We start from the raw sequence: 21086 nt of genomic DNA, 5'->3' as shown, positions 1-21086 counted from the left end.
TTTCCATCAAAAATGAAAGGAAACTAAGTAAGTGCTTTTTGGTTATATGTTAATCTTCATCTATAATATTTAATATTTATACTGATTAATGTTCATGAGAAATAAAATTTAAAAACAAACATTTTCACAGATATGCATAGAAAATCTCAGTTGTAGTCTTTCTTCAAGCATAGATTCTCTATCTCAATGCTAACAGTATGCCTAGAGGAAACACAAAACTTGACAGATGAAAACATCACATTCATCTGAAAAGAGAATTTTGCGCAGAGGAAAAATATTTTTCCCCTTAGAATCTGCTATTGTTTTTCCCACACTAACTCCAAATATTGACAGAGAGAAATATGTCAGAATTAAGAAAGTCTGGTGAGTGCAGAGAGACTGATATTAGATGAGATGCCTGCACTTGGGACCTGGATTAAAATATTACCACTTATCTAGAGAAAAACCATAACCAATAGTAGCTCACAAATTTCAAAGCAGAAGGAATTATATCAGCTACTATATGAGATTTTTCAGACAATACAGCAAAACAAATTTACTGTATAAAATGGTTTTGCTTTTCTCACTTAACTGATGTGAAAATTCATCTACAAAGGCAATGTCAAAATCTCAAATCTTCTGGCAGAAATGTAAAAAATAACTGAGCTAACTGAATAAGGAGGGTTTTCTTCTTGTAAGACTCAAATAAAGAATAAAAAGGAATCTATTTCAGATGAAAATGCATAGGCTGCTACATAAATGGTTGTGTAAGATATCGTTTTCACTGCACATTTTCTGAACCTAATTTAATTTTATGTTCACAATCTACAAGAGCCTAGATATGAATCCAGCAGCAAAGGTTTATTACTTTTGAAAAGGAGGTAGAAATGTAATTAATGGAGTTATTGATGTACATCTAGAAATGTGTGTTGTCCTTATTACTCAAACCACAAGCTTGGTCACACACCCTGCATTGTAAACTCTCCATCAGGAAAGGAATGGAGAATATGCAGAAACACCGACAATGTGACCAGAATGACAGCTGCATATTTTCTGTAGTAATCCATGGCGCTCCTACAAACAGACATGGAAGAAAAAAAAAAAAAAACAGTTAATTTAAAATTGGCTTCCCAGCCACAACAACAACCAGTAGTTTCAACATTACTACTAATAATAATCATCAGTGTCTTGACCTCTCTGCTTTTAGCTCCCAACATATACTAAAACCATGTAAATTTTTTTTAATTTCTCCTTAAGAAAGATATAGATAACTGAATCTTCCCATTTCTCACATTAACTTCTAGAAATTGGTTTAATAATAATTACAATAAATTCTCTTCTTAAATTCTTTAAAATTTAAATTTCAGAATTTAAATTTTAAATTCTCTGTCATCCTGTTACAAAGCCTCAGGGTCCTTATTTGAAAAACATGGAACTTAAACTAGATAATACCTAAGAAAATATTTATAAACTTATATATGAGATATAAAATATACAATCATTTGATGGAGGATAAACACAAAGTATTCAACATTATCAGCCATTAAGGAAATGCGAATTAAAACTACAATGACATATTACACATCTATCAGAATGGCTAAAATAAAAAATAACACCAAATACTGGCGTGGATGCAGAGAACCAAGATAACTCAGGCATTGCTGGTGGGAATATAAAATGGTACAGCCACTCTGGGAAATAGTTTGGCGGTTTCTGATAAAACAAAACATGTACTCACCACATGCCCCAACAGTTGCACTTTTGGGCATTTATCTCAGAGAACAGAAGACTATGTTCACACAAAACTTATATATAAATATTCATAGAAACTTTGTTTAAAGTAGCCAAAAAACTGGAAATATTTCAAATGCCCATCAGCAGGTGAATGGTTATACAAATGATGGTATAGTCATACCATGGAATACTGTCCAGCAACAAAAAAAAATGAACACACTATTGATACACACAGCAACTTGAATGGATCTCGAGAGAATTATGCTGAATGAAGGCTGAATACTATATGATTCCATCTATATAACACTGTGGAAATAAAATTATAGAGATAGAGAATGATTAATGGTTTCAAGGAGTGAGCACTGGGAAGGAAGTGTATAAGGGTGAGTGTGGCTCTAAAGGGATATAGCACAAGGGAGCTGTGGTGATGGGACAGCTGCATGTTGATAGGGATGTTAGTCACAGTAATCTACACATGGGATAAAACTGCATGACAGGGCACTAGTATTGTGTGTGTGTGTGTGTGTGTGTGTGTGTGTGTGTGTGTGTGTGTGTGTGTCTTAAATCTGAATAAGCTGTATAGGTGGCAGCAATGTCAGTTCTCTAGTATTCACATTGCACTATAGTTCTACGAGATAATTATCAATGAGGGAACAAGCTGAAGGGTATACAGGACTTCTCTGTACATTTTTTTGCAACTTCATCTAAATCTGCAATTATTCAAAATAAAAGTTTTTTTAAAAAAAAATTCAGAATGAGGCTTAAAGGTACATATGAGTCAAAACTTTTGGTTATTTTTCATGTAGACTGACATAATAGGGCTGAGTTTCTGCTAGATGTTTATATTAATCCATAACCCTTCTTAGGAATAATTTGTCAGACAGCAGAACTAAGTTTATAATACATGTTGAGTATTTCTATTCTGAACATTTGAAATCCGAAATGGCCCACAATCTGAAACATTTTGAGCACCAACATGATAACACAAGTGGAAAGTTCCACATATAAGTACTTAACAGAAACTTTGTTTATGCACAAAATATTCAAAATAGTGTATGAAATTACCTTCGGGCTATGTATATACAAAACAAATGATTTTTATGTTTAGACATGGGTCTCATCCCCAAGATATCTCACTATGTATATGCAAATATTCCAAAATCCAAAAAAATTTAAAATCTAAAACACCTTTCATCCTCAGCATTTCAGATAAAGGACACTCAACCTGTATAGAAATTCAGACTGTGTAAGTACGAAGGCTAAAACAAATGTATGTCATTATTTCTACCTGAGATATATATAGATAGATAGATAGATATAGGTATATATATGTAAGTAATTTTGACTTCTATTTATCTTCATACATAATTAACACTGAATAAATATTGTTCTAAGTTAGTGGCTCTCAAAGTGTGATCTGGGAACCCCAAAGATTTTCAGTGGATCTGTGAGGTTAAAACGATTTTCATAATAATACTAAAATGTTGTTTGTCTTTTTTTCCTCTTCATCCTCTTGGGTGTTCAGAGAAATTTTCTAGAGGCTACATGACATGTAATTTTACAACAGATTGAATGAAGAAGCACATGAGAATTTAGCTGTGTTCTGTTAGGCTAGACAACGAAGAGCTTTGCAAAAGGGTAAAACAATGCCACTCTTATCACTAATTTTTTTTCTTGAAAATTGTCATTTAAAAAAATAAATACATGTTATTTTTGTTAACATATGATGGATTTTTCTAAATGAATAAATATTTTTAAACTTTAACATAATCACTAAGCTATTAAATATTAATGGATATAACCTCATGAATAGAAGCTCTTTGGGCTCTTCAATAATTTTTTTGTTTTGTTTTGTTTTTTGAGATGGAGTCTCCCTCTATTGCCCAGGATGGAATGCAGTCATGCAATCTCGGCTCACTGCAACCTCCGCCTCCTGGGTTCAAACAATTCTCCTGCCTCAGCATCCCAAGTAGCTGGGACTACAGGCACGCGCCACGACACCCGAATACTTTTTTGTTTTTGTTTTTGTTTTGTATTTTTAGTAGAGATGGGATTTCATCATATTGGCCAGACTGGTCTTGAACTCCTGACTTTGTGATCCACCTGCCTTGGCCTCCCAACGTGCTGGGATTACAGGCTTGAGCCACCACGCTCGGCCTGGGCTCTTCAATAATTTTTAAGAGTGTAAACAGGTTCTGAAGTCACAGAGTTTGAGAATACACAAAGCCATAAGGAAATTTTCAGGATTAAAACTAATTTCCTTTTTAAACTAGTATCATCTTTGTGCCTTAATATTGCAGCTCATATATTATGAAAATTCAGCCATTATGCAGTGAACAATTATATCAGAATTAATTCAGAGGAGAAACATTTACAGTAAGATTGCAGAATGTGAAAGCATGAAGTCAATGCGCATTTTAGAATTGCCTTTAAAATAAAGAGAAGATTGAAAAAGTGAAACAAAAATCACTATTGTTGTAGCAGAAACTGTTATCTTTCTTTGCCCTTATTTTGAAAAGAGATGACAATAACCAAGTAAAAACAGAATAACCTTCAAAGTCTAGGTGATTTTGAAAGCATTTTAATAAATCTTTTTATCATCCTAATCACCCTCAGGTTTTTCTGTCTTAAAATTCGAAAGAAAATATTAAGAATCAGAGGAAAAAATTAAATTCTGCTGGGATTTATGCTATTTTGCAAAAATATGCTCACTCTAAAGTCAGATTTGCTAATCTCAGCCTCTTTTGATATTCCGCATGAGTATTTTCCAAACTTCATAGGCCCTGTAAATGAAACCTCAGACTAATCTGCAATACACATCAGCATACCCTTAACTTATATCCCATCACCCACCACATCAAGATAATATGAGTCCAAGAAAATGTGAGTTTTCTCAACTTGGCCTTCTCTCTCTCCCTTTGCAGTTCATCTACTTCAGAGTCTTTTAAGGAGCTGCTCAACTGCCAGAATCACTGCGAAGTTTTCACCCAACCCCAAAGACAAAATAAATATCTTCCTCCACTGCACTCACCTGTCACTTAGCTTATAATTCTTAGATGATGCCCCACAGTCTAGCCGGTTATGTACACGTCTATCTCTTCATCCACAAAGAAAGCTTCTTTCTTTTTATTTAAATTAGAAATGGAGTCTCGAGAAGCGGAAGCTGCAGTGAGCAGAGATTGTTCCACTGCACTGTACCCTGGGCAACAGAGAGAGACCCCGTCTCAAAAAAAAAAGAAAGAAAGAAAGAAAGAAAGAAAGAAAGAAAGAAAGAAAGAAAGAAAGAAAGAAAGAAAGAAAGAAAGAAAGAAAGAAAGAAAGAAAGAAAGAAAGAAAGAAAGAAAGAAAGAAAGAAAGAAAGAAAGAAAGAAAGAAAGAAAGAAAGAAAGAAAGAAAAGAAATGGGCATCTCACTATGCTGTCTAGGCCAATCTGGAACTCCCGAGCTCAAGCAATCCTCCTGCCTCACCCTCCCAAAGTGCTGAAATTGCAGGTGTGAGCCACCGTGCTTGGCCTGAGAAAGCTTCTTCAAGATAGAAACTATGCCCCTTTAATCAACCATTACCCTAGCACAAGGCCTTGTACAAAGTAAATGATCAATACAGTTATGTGGAATTGGGACTTTAGAACAGTAACAATCGTATTAACCAAAAACTGCTAATATAGAGTTGTCATTCACACTAAAGAACAAGATAATCTTGAATGACAACTTAGAATAGATGTTCAGTAAAATAAAATATTTTCATATAATTTCATGAGAGAGAGTATGTTCAGCTATAAAATTGTAGCTGGCTAATAGGTGAATCTATAAATGTTACATACGTCACAGGGAGCAACCATTTTATGCTAAGACATGAAAGTCATAAAAATTCAAAAGAACCCATTAATAAAAAACACATAATAGCTTCAGGGTTTAAACTGGTGTCTCTTAGTTCATGTTAAACAATTTAGATTCTTGAAATAACATGACTCTGTGAGGAAAAGATAGTGAAGGAGTGAGGGATGCGCTATTCCAAAATACACCGGATTGGTATATTGATTATTTTGAGTGGAAAACATTGCTGAAATGTTAGTTGCAGAAAGAATGAGCTGAACCTGTTGCTTTCTGCATGCAGCAAGCACTGAGAATTCCTCTGGGAGGGGCACCCTCTCCGTGCCAGGGTGAGAAAATAGCCCTTATCACCAGAGACTTGGAAATAGAGGCTACAATGACCCAGAATAAAAATACTCAATGAAGTAACCCTTATCTTCCACGTGTTTTACACCTCCTCCTCACATATCTCTTAGTGACTCCCCTAGGAATTCACTGCCCCAGCCAGATTTTCTTTCTTTCTTTTTTTGAGATGGAATCTCGCTGTCACCCAGGCTGAAGTGCAGTGACACAATCTCGACTCACTGCAACCTCTACCTCCCAGGTTCAAGCAAGTCTCCTGCCTCAGCCTCCAGAGTAGCTGGGATTGCAGGTGCGAGCCACCATGCCCAGCTAATTTTTGTATTTTTAGTACAGAGGGGGTTTCACCATGTTGGCCAGGCTGATCTCAAACTCCTGACCTCAAGTGATCTGCCCATCTTGGCTTCCCACAGTGCTGGGATTACAAGCCTGAATCACCATGTCCAGCTGCCAGATTTTCTTTGTGTTGTCATTTCTCCTCAAATTTGTCACTTGTCTAAAAAGTATAAAAGCATCTTGCTTTGGCCACTTCCTCAGACTTCACTCTCTTGTGAAGATCTCCATGTACAGGTAAAATGAATAAAATTTGTGTATTTCTCTCTTATTAATGTAAGAGACAATTTGGCTCCCAGATCCAGCTGAAGAGCCAACTAAGAGCTAAAAGGGGGTTAGAGGTGATCTCTGGCTCCCCTACAATACCTTTTGTTTTGGTTTTCGTTTTTTTTGTTGTTGTTATTGTTTGAGGGTTTTTTTGGTTTTTGTTTTGTTTTGTTTTGCTTCGTTTTGTTTTTTTCTTTGAGACAGGGTCTCTCTCTGTCTCCCAGGCTGAAGGACATTGATGCAGTCATGGCTCACTGCAACCTTGACCTCCCGGGATCAAGCGATCCTCCCATCTCAGCCTCCCAAGTAGCTGGAACTACAGGCACCCATCACCACATCCTGCTAATTTTTTTGTATTTTTTTATAGAGACAGGGTTTTACCATGTTGCCCAGGCTGGTCTCAAACTCCTGGGCTTCAGTGATCTGCCCACCTCAGCCTTTCAAAGTGCTGGGATTACAGGTGTGAGCCCTCTTACCCGGCCCAATAGCATTCTTAAAAGTATAAAAGGATATTATTACCATAACTTACCATTATTATTTAACATATGTTTGTACAATATTATTCATTGTGATTATATATAATTAATGTATTAAGTGATTTATGAAATAGGTAAACACTCTACCAGTGTGCCATACAAGCCATATACATACATTAAATCCATACATACACCAATATATATCTTGACACACCAAGTATCACACACATACACATACATACACATCCCTATGTATACATTAATAATTGTTGCAAGAAGGTTACAAGTGCTTGAAACAATGTAACACCCTGGCCTTTTGCTTGCAAACATGTTGCCATTGCTCCCCACTCCCAGAGAGTGGTGAGGTTTGTGGTTTTTCTAATGGTGACTAATCTACACTCTCTACACCAGGAAGCTCAAATGACTCATAACACATTCTTGAGATGACTAGGCTAGGATTAGAGGCATAATTTTGTGTTAGTCAAACAGATTAAATCTAACTGACTTCTAGAGGGTTAACCTAAGGTTTCACCTCTTTAGCCCCATCTAATCCTGCTAACTACCAAGCAGAGGCAACATAGCCTGCCTTCAGTGAATGATAACTAATGAAAGGAAGCCCAAAGAAGGTAAAGCTCTGAAGCCCCAGTGCATTGCCTAGCATGAGACAGGGGTTCAGCCATTGTTTATTAAACAGAGGATAAGCCTTTAAGTGTAGCATCTGGCGTGGTCCAGAGAAGATAACAATAGTTTAGCTTTAACGAAAGATTTGAAGGTGGAACGTCTCAAAGGAAAATGGATGTTTAGATTGCATGCCACCGACTTCCACAGAGCAGTCCCTGGAGCTCTGCATGCTCACCTCTACCTTCTGCCAAATGACTACCTCTGTCTCTAAAGAACCTCAGGTCAGTGGTTAGGAAACTCAGCCTGGAGTGAAACTGGCTACCTGGCTACAGATTTTCTTTCCTCATATGCCCTGGCTCCAGGAAGTGGGTTTTTATCTTATTCTTATAACATCTTGTGAGCCCCAAGGCAGCAGTGAGTGTCTTTCATGATACATGCATCACACCCCCAACCTCAATGATCCGCCAGCTTCCCACTTCCTCTCAAAAAATGCCCAAACAGTGCTCCCAGACACTAGCGTGATCTTGAGACCTATTAACATGTTAGCTGATAATTTTCTCCAACGGTGGTGGCAAGGAATGGCTGAAAGATTGAAGGGAAGAGGAGAGACTGGTTAATACCCCTACAGTCTGATTCATACATTCTTTGATACAGATAATTACTGTGTATCTTATTAAAAGATGAGTTTTAGATAATTTGGTAGGAGTTCAAATGTCATAAAGTGCAAAATGTAAGCTCCAAATTGAATGCTTGGAAGATTTTAAAACTTTAAATAAGTACCTGCTGTGTGCCAGGAACTGTGTCAAGAATTGTATCACCAGGAACTGGTGATACAAGTCAGGCATGGTCACTAGCACTTTGGGAAGCCGAGGTGAGTGGATCACTTGAGGTCAGGAGTTCGAGACCAGCCTGACCAACATGGTGAAAACCCATCTCTACTAAAAATACAAAAATTAGCTAGGCAGGGCACATGCCTGTAGTCCCAGCTACTCAGGAGGCTGAGGCAGCAGAATGGTTTGAACCCAGTAGGCAGAGATTGCAGTGAGCCTAGATCATGCCACTGCACTCCAACCTGGGTGACAAAGCAAGACTCTGTCAAAAAAAAAAAAAAAAAAAAAGAATGGGTGGTACAAATATGACTAAATGTCCTGCCATCTGAGGAGCTCAGGGTACAACGAGGGCTCCAGTACAAAAGCAAATGAGCTGAAGTGACACTGCTATAATAAAAGTATTTGTAGACATGGAGCCTTGTGGTAGGCCAGGGACAAGAAAATAGACAGAGGAAAAATTAATGGGAATAAAAACATGTACTTGATGAAAAAAAAATCAGAGTAGTTAAGGTATATTTTATTATTTCGACATTCATGCAGGAGCTTCATGTATTCAGTCCATGTAATTTCCCCAGCAGGTAGCAAAGAGAGGATCCACAAAGTGCCCTAGTATTCAGAGGAAAATAAGGCCAAGTGAAGGCACACAGCATAGTTATATTATTTTACACATTTCTATTTATCAGTCACTCAATAATGTTTGTGCTTCTCAAAAATTTTAAAGGGAGCCAACTTATTTTCCAGATAAAAGGGAGAGAAAAGAAGTGAAAAGGCCAGGTGAGGTGGCTCATGCCTGTAATCCCAGTACTTTGGGAGGCCGAGGCAGGTGGATTACCTGAAGTTGGGAGTTCGAGACCAGCCAGATCAACATGGAGAAACCCTGTCTCTACTAAAATACAAAATTAGCTGGACGTGGTGGTACATGCCTGTAATCCCAGCTGAGGTTTGCAAGGAGGCTGAGGTAGGGGAATCGCTTGAACCCAGGAAGGTGGAGATTGTGGTGAGCCAAGATGGTGCCATTGCACTCCAGCCTGGGCAACAAGAGCGAAACTCCATCTCAAAAAAAAAATAATAATAATAGAAAAAATGATGACCTTTACGATATTTATTTTAAAGGTAAATACAAGGATTGAGCAGTATTTAGAAGAAAGTTGAAGGGCTCATAGAATTGTGAAAACAATATCAATTATTTTATGTCCATTCTTAAAATAATCACATTTTGAGAAGCTTCTTAATTGACTAAATTTAAGGGACTTATAATAGATGTACTTATTCTATTTTAACTGTTATTTAAATATGCTTTACAATGCTAACACAATTATGGAATTAAAATCTCGCTTTTTTCATTACCCTTCTGTTTTTTCTAGCACATCAGCATTTTTTAAATCCTCTGCATGCTAAATCTACATTGCAAAAATCAATGAGAAGTTTTGACAGGATAAACTCCACGCACCATAAATTATTGTTTTAAATGAGAATTACATGTATTTGTCGTTTAAAAGTACCTAATTTTAAAAGTCAACATTATTGTAATAATAAATACTACTAGGAATAAAACGATGGGTAGCGTCAATTTATCATTCAAAAAAGTAAAACACCCAAAGCCCAGAAAAGTTTTATTTGGTGCATCATTATAGAAATATAAGAATGTTTCCAACTTTAAAAATTTGTGGATTACATTTTGTTATGTTTATTTGAGCTATTTTCATGCCATCTTTTTACACACCAAGCAGAATTCTCATTTAAGTGCACTATAGCATAGAACCATATTTAATTTGCCTGAAGTTTTTCAATAATAAGGTCGACAGGACTGGGTTATTGATTTATCAATCTTGACATCTTACTTTAAAAGGATTTTTTTTCTTTGTAATAAAACAGATCAGAGGAGCTGCAAAGCGAAGCCCCTTGTTCATTGCCCCTGTGTTTACTGCTATGGCAGATTGTACTTTCCAAAAATGGCCACAAAAATACCCCTCAGCCTACATTTATCTGCAGTGTGACCTTGTCACTCTCACATCAAACAGTGGTATGTCTATCTTTGTACCCCATTTCACCTAACTAGGCCCTATGACTGCTTAGATCAGGAATATAGCAGTAGTGACACTGGACAAGTAGTAGGTATATCCCTTAACTGACCTGGCAGTTCCTGCTTTCCATCTCTTAGAAACCAGTTGCCATGGAAGAAATGCTCCTACACTGAGACCACCACAGGATGGGAAGGCCAAGCCACATGAAGATAGTAAAAGTGTCACATGGAGAGGGAGAAAGAGGCCAAGAAGTATTGAGGCACCAGACATCTGAGGGAAGAAACTGCCCTGGATGACTAGCCCCGCTGAGCTTTCAGATGACCCCAGCCGCAGCCTCCATCTGACTGCACTGAACCAGAAACTCGAGTTAAGAACTACACAGTTGAACTCAGTCCACCAGCGGAACTTTGAAAGATAATAATTTGTTATTTTACTCACTAAGTTTTCAGGTAACTTGATGCATCACAATAAATAACTGATACAACTGCACTCTCTTATAACAAACATTGCTCCAAAGTCTGAGATACAGAACCACAATCTTGCCTCTACTTTCTCCTCTGTGCATATGGCAGGTTGGGTGGGGAGGGTCTTTATATTAAGGGTCACATATTAAGTTAACTGATTACAGGAAATGTAACAAAGTATACAAAATTGGATTAGCATTCAACACAGTATCTGTAATACTGGATATGGTAACAATAGTATCTTATATTTTAAAAAATAACACCTACCATTAATTGAGCACTTGTGTGCCAGACATTCATTTGGGCACCTTGAACTCACAAATACATTCAGTCATCATGACAATCCTGTGTAGTATCATTCTCATTTTTGTAAAGAAATTATAGAGATGAAGTAATCTATACAAGGTCACATAATTAGTTACTGGCAGAGCCAAGATTTTAAAATGTCTCTTTACAATTCCAAACTCCTAGCTCTGAACCACTTCATTGTACTGCTTTTAAATCTTTACATTTTACAATGAGCTTCCTAAATGATGTTTTCAGATGGCATATCCCTAAATAAGATGCTGACATCTTTTTTTAGAGCAACGTTATTGTGTGCCAGTTTAATATAACTTACTGATGTATTTTTTATTTTACATATTTATTTGACTTCACCTTCTACAGAACTGTCTTTAAAAAGCCATTTCTGCCATACCCGTTGGCTCAGGCCAGTAATCCCAGCGCTTTGGGAGACCAACGCACGTGGATCACTTGAGCCCAGGAGTTCAAGACCAGCCTGGAGAACATTGTGAAACTCCGTATCTGGGCCTGTAGTCCCAGCTACTTGGGAAGCTGAGGTGGGAGGATCGCTGGAGCCTGGGAGGATGAGGCTGCAGTGAGCTGAGATTGAGCCACTGTACTCCAGCCTGGGAGACAGTGAGAAACCCTGTCTCGAAAAGAGAGAGGAGAGGAGAGGAGAGGAGAGGAGAGGAGAGGAGAGGAGAGGAGAGGAGAGGAGAGGAGAGGAGAGGAGAGGAGAGGAGAGGGGAGGGGAGGGGAGGGGAGGGGAGGAGAGGGGAGGAGAGGGGAGGAGAGGGGAGGAGAGGGGAGGAGAGGGGAGGAGAGGGGAGGAGAGGGGAGGGGAGGGGAGGGGAGGGGAGGGGAGGGGAGGGGAAAAGAAAGAAAGAGAGAGAGAGAGAGAGAGAGAAAGGAAAAGAAAAGAAGAAATGAAAAGAAAAGAGAGCAAGTTCAGGTATAACTGATCAAGCTATGAGGACTGTCTGCAGTGGGGAACAGCAGGGGATCAGGGAAAGGGGAAAAAGCATTGGCTTTCTTTCTTTTCTTTCTCTTTTGTTTTTTTTTGTTTGTTTGTTTGTTTTTGTTTTTTGTTTTGTTTTGTTTTGTTTTTTAATGAGACATGGTCTCACTCTGTCGATCAGACTGGAGTGCAGTGCCACAATCACTGCTCATTACAGTCTCAACTTCCCAAGCTCGGGTGATCCTCCCATCTTAGCCTCCCAGGTAATTAGGACAACAGGAGTGTGCCAGCAAGCCCAGCTAATTTGAGCGTGGTTTTTGTTTTTGTGTTTTTGTTTTGTTTTGTTTGTAGGGACAGGGTTTCTCTATGTTGCCCAGGCTGATCTTCAACTCTTGGGCTCAAGCGATATCCCCGGCTTTGCCTCCCAAAGTGCTAGAATTTCAGGCGAGAGCCCCTCTGCCTAGCCAGCATTAGCTTTCACATACATTCACTTGCTTTATTTTCTTCACACCTGTGTCATATATTAGAAAACTACACATTAGAGAATTTAAACGATTTGCCAAAGTTGCTCAGAAAGTAATCTGATCCTAAGATAGTGTCCTTCCACTTGTACTACTACCCCTATAGCCTGAAAGTATACCATTAATCCATGTCCTCCTTTATAACTTGGAGTCACACATGAATCATGCTGTTTCAGTTATGTTGTCTAATTTGATTTCTAATATTGTCATTGATTCTACCCCTAGTTCAGCCTAAGTGCCCCACCTTAAATCACAGAGTATTAAAGATGCTGGATCATTTCTACAATGTTATCTCTAAGCCTGATGAACCGAGAAATTGCTAGACTACTTTGTGCAACATTACAATGGCGCTGCTGTAGCATTATACACCAAATCCAGAATTTGCAGAGATCAAAAGTTGATAGCAAACTAGGAATCACAATCTGGAAAAATGAAATTTAGTGCTATGAACCATGCTGTTCTCAATAGAAATATAAGTTCACTCCTGTAAATTTTCTCTTTGTGAAAGTAGATTACTTTGATCTGTTTTTAAGCAAGATGTACATTACCTTCTAAGTTAGCCATTTCTGTTACCCAGCTCTTACTTTGAGTTTTCATGTAAATCTGGGTCTCACATTAAAAAGAAATGTACACTGAAACTGAAAATCTGCTCTGGAACATAATTAATTGCTTTTCTAACATTTTTCTCACATGCTACCCTTTTCAACAGGAAATGGTAAGAAATATGACTCACTTAAAATTTCAATGACTCTTACTGCAAAAAAAAAATAATAAACTTAAGAAAACCAGAGTTAAAATTAAAATGAAAAACCATGAACCCTTTATAAATGAGGACCACTCTTGTCTTTCTTAAATAATTCAAGAATATAGCAATGTATTACATGCAATTTGGTTGACCAATATTATGAATAATTGAATTGGTATTAAGTCAAGTAATTATTTAAAAGATATTTTCAGAAACTTTAAATGATTCCTTTTCTAAGGCAAAATATCTGACTTTTGACTGGGAAAAAGATTGAAGAGCTTAGGAAACAAAATTCCTGTGGGATGAAAGGCAGCTTCTGCATTGCTAAGGGACCCATAGGGTGTCAGCCCATAGTTCTTTACACGTGCCCATATCCTGTTCTTCGACGCTAATAAGGAGGGACAAAAAACTTTTATTTTCTAGTTTCTGTTTCCCAATCAGCCACCAATTCGTGTTAATGCAAAGATAGCCAAGGTTAGGTGCAAAAAAGTTTCCAGAAACTCATTGGAACTACTCAATGAGACTTGGGCAAGTGACTTATCATCGCAAATTCATGAATAATAGCTAGAGAAATACTACCAACTCTGATTTTTGCAGCATTGTATTAAAGAAGAAAATGAAAACAATGACGTTCAAGAAATTCCCTGCTACTATTCAAGTCTGCATGAGAACATCTATTCAAAAGATAATGAGAAGCTATGGTCATTTAGCCAAACAAGTGAGCCACTTTATCATGGGCCAGGTTGAAGATATAGTTATACATCACTTAAAAATGGATAATAAAACAATATCATAATGTCTGCTTGCCCTCTGTCTGGCTCCTGGAAGCTATTTGAAAGAATATCTTTCCAATGACATCCAATAATTCTTGAGGAAAATTTTTAGATCCTGACAGGCGCTCAAGTATCCCAGCAGGAGACATTGGGTTTCTGGTTTCTGTTAGATAGCATCTTACCCTATGATCACAGCCAAATTTTACAGACTTCCTCCCAATTCAATCATGACTGCTGAAAAGAGAATGAGTAAAAGTGTATCTCTCTTCTTATTAAGGTGTATGCAGAGACTCTGGAATCTCCCTCATATTCTCAAATATTTTACTCCTCAATTAAAATCCCCCAAAATTATTTTCTTCATATTACCTTTCTCTGGGCTTTTTGCAGGATGTGTTCAGCGCAGTTGACTGCAGCTCTGAAGAGGGGTTTTAGCTTCGTCTTGTGAGTTCTCAGTAACTGCAGTTAATGAAGTCCTCACCTGCTTTTTATACCAGCGGAGTGTTTCCACCAGCATCTAAGCCCTGGGATCAACAAGAAATTCCATCCAATGATTGAAGGGTACTTGGTGTAATTACCATGACGTCAATTTGATCTTATCTTGTTTCAACCTTTAGGTCATTTTTGTGTTGAGCCATTTTCAGGTGATGGTGACCACAAGGTCAGCCTATGAAAAGAGAGTACACTGTCATTTTGTACGTAATTTTACTGAGCCTTACACATAACATCCTGAAATTTGACACTTTCACATAAACAAGAGACATTTAATTAGCTAAGTACCTGATATTTACCTAAACAAGAGCTACAGATTTCAGAAAATAGATATAGAGCATTTCCAGGCTTATACCACTATTTCACTAGGAAACAGAAAAATAAAACACACGCCTATTTAGACTTTTCTAAAATTAATGTGCATCTGAATTTAATAAAGATGCATGAGAAAGGTATGAGGCAATTCTAAGAAGGACTGAATGGTTTTCAATATACATGCCTTTTTTTTGTTTGGTTATTTGTTTGTTTTGTTTTGTCATTTCACTTTTAAAGCTCAGTTTCTGCCTGAACAGAAAATGTGTATGTCATGCCTTGCCAGGTGTGGGACACTTAGTTCCAAGGTTCCCAACCCAGTGTCATCCTGAAACTTGCACAGCTCTTCAGACTACTGTGGCTTCTTTTTTGCACACAAAGATTATAACCCTTCAAAAGTTCCCATCTTTATCTACTCTGCTCAGTGCCACTTCTGCAAGGAACTGGCTTACATACAAATTACCAAGGACCTCTTCAGCGAAGAGTTTAGAAGGTCTGTGTGATGCAAAAATTAACTCTTATTTAACATAAAGAAACTTACCAGAGAAAGAAAAGTTGTTTTGTGATTTATTTTCTGTGATAAACAAATTTGTTTAGGTTCTTACACCTTTTCAGATTTTCGTTGTTTCCTTCCAGTATGCCCCCCAACCATTCATGTTTTCTTAGTGATGTTTCTTCTTGGGGGGCAGGTGGGGGAGACGGAATCTTGCTCTGTTGCCCAAGCTGGAGTGCAGTGGCACAATCTCACTGCAGTCTACACCTCTCAGGTTCAAGCGCTTCTCCTGCCTCAGCCTCTGAGTAGTGGGGACTACAGGTGTGCACCACCACGCCTGGCTAATTTTTGTATTTTTAGTAGAGACGGGGGTTTCACTATGTTGACCAGACTGGTTTAACCCCTGACCTCAAGTGATCCACCCACCTCCACTTCCAAAAGTGCTGGGATTACAGGCGTGAGCCACCATGCCAGGCCTTTCTAGTGATGATTGATGTCAGCATTATTCAAGAATTTCTATCATTTAAATATCAACCAACTGGCAGTATATTTTCAATGTAGCAGACTTATTTTGGCAATCTTTCCATTTAGGCATTTCACTCTTCTTTGTTCTATTATTTCTCTTTCATTCGTGCCTTCTTTCCATCCTTTTATTTCTTTTTTATCTGAATGACTATGTAGAAACAATGTTTCTAGGATGCTCTTATTAAATTATTTTGTTTGACTTATGATTTCGTAGTGGATTTTATTTTTATTTCACATTTCTATATAAGAATTGTGAATATTATGGAATTCTTATGAAAATTTTTATAATTTTTGCAGTTTAGTGTTTTTTAATTTTTTAATGATGTGGCTACATAAATAATAGAAAAGTCAGTTCCTTTCACACCTGACTTATCTTCCCCACACCCTCAATTCTTCTACTCAGAAGCAATGTTTCCAGTTTCTTTCTTATGTTTCTACACTCTAAGTATGTATAAACAAATTATATTTAAGTCCCCATCCCTGTTGAAATTCTCCTTAAAATAACAAACAGAACATAAAAATTAGAGGAACCCCTGCCTTTGTGCTTAGAGAATCTCTGTTAGTATGGTATAAATTAGACTTCTCTGTACTTCTACAACAAACATATATTACTTTCATAATTGGGGAAAGTAAAAACAAAAACATGTTTTTAAGTTTCACTATTTCATGTGGCTGCTTCCATTTATTATTGACAGTTTTATCCCATATCTGATAGCTCTATTTTCTTTACTCTGGATAAGAGCAGGTTTGGTGGGTGAAGGATACAAATACCACTCCTGTCATTGACAGTTGCCTCCCAGCAGCTAAAGTTTGAAGTGTCTGTCACCAAAACGATAGACTGGCTGAAAAACTGGGATTACACAGGGCAACTCACCACCTTTACTAGGCAAAGTCCTGAGAGCCCTGTAGAGTATAGAGGTCAGGGACTTCTTGCAAAGCAGTATGACACAGTTAAGTATGTACACGCTACACTAAATACATGAATTTTTTTCCTAATGAAGTTTTGTCATTTACACGCTGAATTTTTTTAAGTAACCATCTCTGTAAATGTTTCATATGCTTACTTGGTTTGTTTTATTCAACATAATTTGAACTTTCTAATAGCAAAATATGATTATCACAGACATTATGCTGTAATCAGAACAGCTCAGGTATGTAAAATCCTTGCATTTCCAAGTGGCTTTTTCTTTGGTAATTTTAATGACACATTACACAATTTTAAATTTTCAAGTAGTAGAAAAGTATATACAATGAAAAATAAGTCATCCTCTTACTCCAAAATCTTTAATTCCATTCCCAAAGGGATTTATTTTTAAAAATTTCTTAATGTTTCCAGAAATTTACTATGTATATACATACCTTTTCTGGAGGTTTGCTGTAAACAAATAGAAGCACAAGATACACAGTGTTTAGTGCCTTGCCTTCTTTCTTTTTTAAAAAATATAACAATGTATCTTGGTGGTTTCTTTCATATCCAAATGTGCGGATCTAACCCACACTTTTGAATATTACAAAATATAAGAGGCCATTAATTATTTAACTAGCACTCTAGTAATGATCATTTGCATCATTTCTAATTTTTAAATATTATAAACAATATTATAATTATCATCTTGCTCTGGTTACATATATAATTATAGTTCTAGAATAAGTTTTTAGAAGTGGAATTGTTGGATCAAAGAATATGAGTATTTTAAACTTAAGTAGAAGTTGCTCAGGTACTCACTCTTCTCCACCCCTCCTCAAAGTTAATGCTATGAAATATGTTAATTTTTGTTGAACTAACAGATGAAAAACAATACCTTATTTTTATTTGCACATAAATAATTTTGAGCAGGACTGAACATCATTTCATAAGTTGTGGTCATTTGTGAATTTTTTTTCTGTGAACTGCCTGTTCAAAAATCTTTCTCAAGTTCTTAATTCTGTCTTTAATTTTAAGTTTGACTTTTGACTCTTTTATGGTAGTTGTACAATAGTTTTTATGTAGTCAAATTTATGTATCTTTTACTCTTAGACTTGCAGAGTTTATGTAATGCCACGATACTAAAAAGAAGTGCCCATACTTTATTCTAGACTGTACACAGTTTTATTTATTTTAGGGTTAGCCCTTTAATTCATCTGTAATTTATTTTGGAAATGAAGTAGAAATCTAGCTTCTTTTTAAACCTAAATGACAAGCCAGTTGTTGTAATAACATATATGGTATAATCAACTCTTTCTCCACTAATTTGGAATGCTACTTACTTCCTAAATATTTTGAGGTCTATTTTTGGATTCTCTATTGTTGTGATCTATATTAATAAAAATGTTCAATCAATGATAATTAAATATTTCAAATTTGCTTAGATTATTATTAGCTGTAATTATCTAGTGTCTCTTTATTAAGTGTATCAACCAAAGTTGAGAAATTAGACATAAATCATATCATTCACTTGCTAACAGTCTGGTTACTATAAATTAGAAGCACTGAAATTTTCCCTCAACATTTTCTTTGACTTGTCCTGAGGCTCATAACACCCTAACTTTCTAATCTTTACTTGACTCTTTAATGGTGTGTAACTGTGTTTCCTGAAGTACATCTCATGTTTCGTCTAAAATCAGAACTACTAGGGTGTGGTTTAAAATACAGATTCCTGGGTCCCATCCTACCCTGGTCCTTCTGGACCAAAACCTCTCTCAGTTGATCCCAGAAATTTGCATTTCATCGGTCATAGCTTGAGAACCGTGACTGCATAACATTGTTTTATTAAATAATACAGGAATTAAGTAAGGAAGAATATGGTTTGTTTTCATCTTCAACTGTCCCCTGTAGCACAACTAAATCGAAAATGGTAAAGTTATTTGTTTAGTTCTGTGAGCCTCCCCTCTGTACAAACAGCTGAAACATCCTGCTCTAAGAATCTATGAGAAACAGCTCAAAGCACCAAAACAACTATCCCCTGGTCACAAACACCAAAACAGGCAACAGAAAATTTCTTGATTGAGATTAGGTTTTTAATCAACAGCAACAGATAAGGTGACTGACAGTCAGAAAGAATCACCTGAGATGTGACGTCTAACACAGTGGCAGCAACAAAAGCTCCCTACAACTGATGGACAAGAAGCAAACTGACTTGACACATGTAAAGCAGCCAAGAATATTCTCTGCTATTTCAGTCAAAACAGTGTGGTCTAATCAATAATGCAAACATCCTGTTTCTCAAGCTAACAACCTCTGTCACTGGAACCCTCAGAGAGATAAAGAAATGCTGGTACAATTATAGTTAATCTTTCTCTAGTCTGAAATGTCAATAGACTAGGCAAATAATACTGCCAAGAAAGGGAGAAAAATCTCACAGGCAAAAAGTAATTTGTTTAACATTTTTTCATTTCTTTTTGCTTTGCACATGTCTCCTCCCACTTCCATTTCAGAAAGCTTTCAGTAATGAACTATGAAAGGATTCATGGGAGAAACAGGTTGTGTACAAGAAGGAAAGAGAAGCAATTGTATTGATAGAATTGTTCAGTTTTATGTATATTGCAGGATGGGAAGGTGAAAGAGTAGATGATGAAATAACTTCCTACCCTAATTTTGCAGGGGAAGTCTCATGAGATCTTTCATGTTGGATGGGTTTACCTAAAGATATTCATCCTTAAAAAGCTGGCCTATTTTGCCATGAGAGGTAAGGGTACTACATTCAGAACCTCTGGGTATTCTTTCTGAGTATCTGTATAAATGGCCATGTGGAGCTTTACAGATAGTGGAAGAACTTGGTGGGAGAGAATCAAAGCCACTTTTATTAAGCGAAGGAGATTTCCTTTGGATGATGCTTTTGGTGTTGTTAAAAGAAAGCTTCAGATAAATCAGATTTGATGGAGTTTAACTGAGCAAAAAGAAGCAATGATTCACAAGTCGGGCAGCCTCCAGAATCACAGCAGATTTGGAGAGACTCCGGGGTGCCTCGTGGTCAGAACAAATTTATGGACAAAAAAAAGTAAAGTGACGTCCAGGAATCAGAAGTGAGGTACAGAAATAGCTGGATTGCTTGCAGGTTGGCGTTTGCCTTATTTGAACACAGTTTGAACACTCAACAGTCTATGAGTGGTTGAAGTGTGGCCACTGGGAATGGCCAAGACTCACTTATTGTTACAGGTGCGTATTCCCAAGTTAGGTTTTCTATCTTGTCTTTTAAGCTAGGTTACGGTTAGTTCACAGACTCAAATACAGAAGTACAGAGTCCTTCTTAGGCCATATTTAGTTCACTCTAACAGTGTGGATAACAGGAGTCCCGTGGTTCCTTCTAGGAGTGGGCAGTAGTGCCACTTGCCCTCATCTAAAATCTTGGCTGCTATTCAATGGAAAATACGTTTAAGGGGAAAGAGTGAAACCTAATCACAAACATTATCTCAACACCCCTTCTCCACTAATATCATCCCTATCCCTGGGCTCTGGCTGAAATGGAGTGTGGGAGAATTTTGTCCATCCTTATCCTCTAAGTACAGCCCAGGCCTCAGTGGGACTGCAGCAAGTCCCAGTCACTGTTCAGACAGTGGGAAGCTCTCTGTCACCAAGGTAACTCCCTATTTCTTCAGCATTTTTAGATGCAGTCTGAATGAGCCATTAGCCAGCAGTCCTTCTGCTATGGTTTGGATATGCTTTGTTTGGCCCTGCCAAATCTTATGTTGAAATTCAATCCCCAGTGCTGGAGATGGGGCCTAATGGGAGGTGTTTGGATCATGGGGGTGGATCCCTCATGACAGGCTTGGTGCCATCCTCATGGGAATGAGTGAGTTCTTGCTCTGTTAGTTCCCATGGGAGTTCTTCCCAGAGCTGGTTGTTAAAAAGAACCTGGTACCTCCTCCCTCCCCTTTCTCTACCTCCTTTTTCTCCAGATGACCTCTGCACAATGTCTCCCCTCTCTTTTGCCATGAATGGAAACAACTTGAAGCTCTCACCAAAAGCAGATGCAGCCACCATGCTTCTTGTACAGTCTGCAGAACTGTGAACCAAATAAACTTCTTTTCTTTATAAATTATCCAGCCTCTGGTATTCCCTTATAACAACACAAATAGACAAATGGACTCAGACACTTTCTCCATACCCGTAC

General features: G+C 37.4%; 1 protein-coding gene across 1 annotated transcript in view; it reads right to left on the bottom strand.

The window, feature by feature from the left end:
* The window catches only part of LOC105496166 (glycoprotein hormones, alpha polypeptide), a 16446-nt gene extending 1744 nt beyond the window's left edge, over positions 1 to 14702 (bottom strand). Inside the window, exons 1-2 of the mRNA XM_011766311.3 lie at positions 14544 to 14702; positions 947 to 1053 (exon numbers count right to left, since the gene is read on the bottom strand). Coding sequence (XP_011764613.1) covers positions 947 to 1046 — 100 coding nt within the window. The 5' untranslated portion in view covers positions 1047 to 1053; positions 14544 to 14702. The remainder of the gene's footprint in view (positions 1 to 946; positions 1054 to 14543) is intronic.
* Between the last annotated feature and the right edge of the window lie 6384 nt (positions 14703 to 21086).

Source organism: Macaca nemestrina, chromosome 5 (assembly GCF_043159975.1).
Source record: "Macaca nemestrina isolate mMacNem1 chromosome 5, mMacNem.hap1, whole genome shotgun sequence".
NCBI lineage: Eukaryota > Metazoa > Chordata > Mammalia > Primates > Cercopithecidae > Macaca > Macaca nemestrina.
This window is presented reverse-complemented; position numbering and strand designations above follow the sequence as displayed.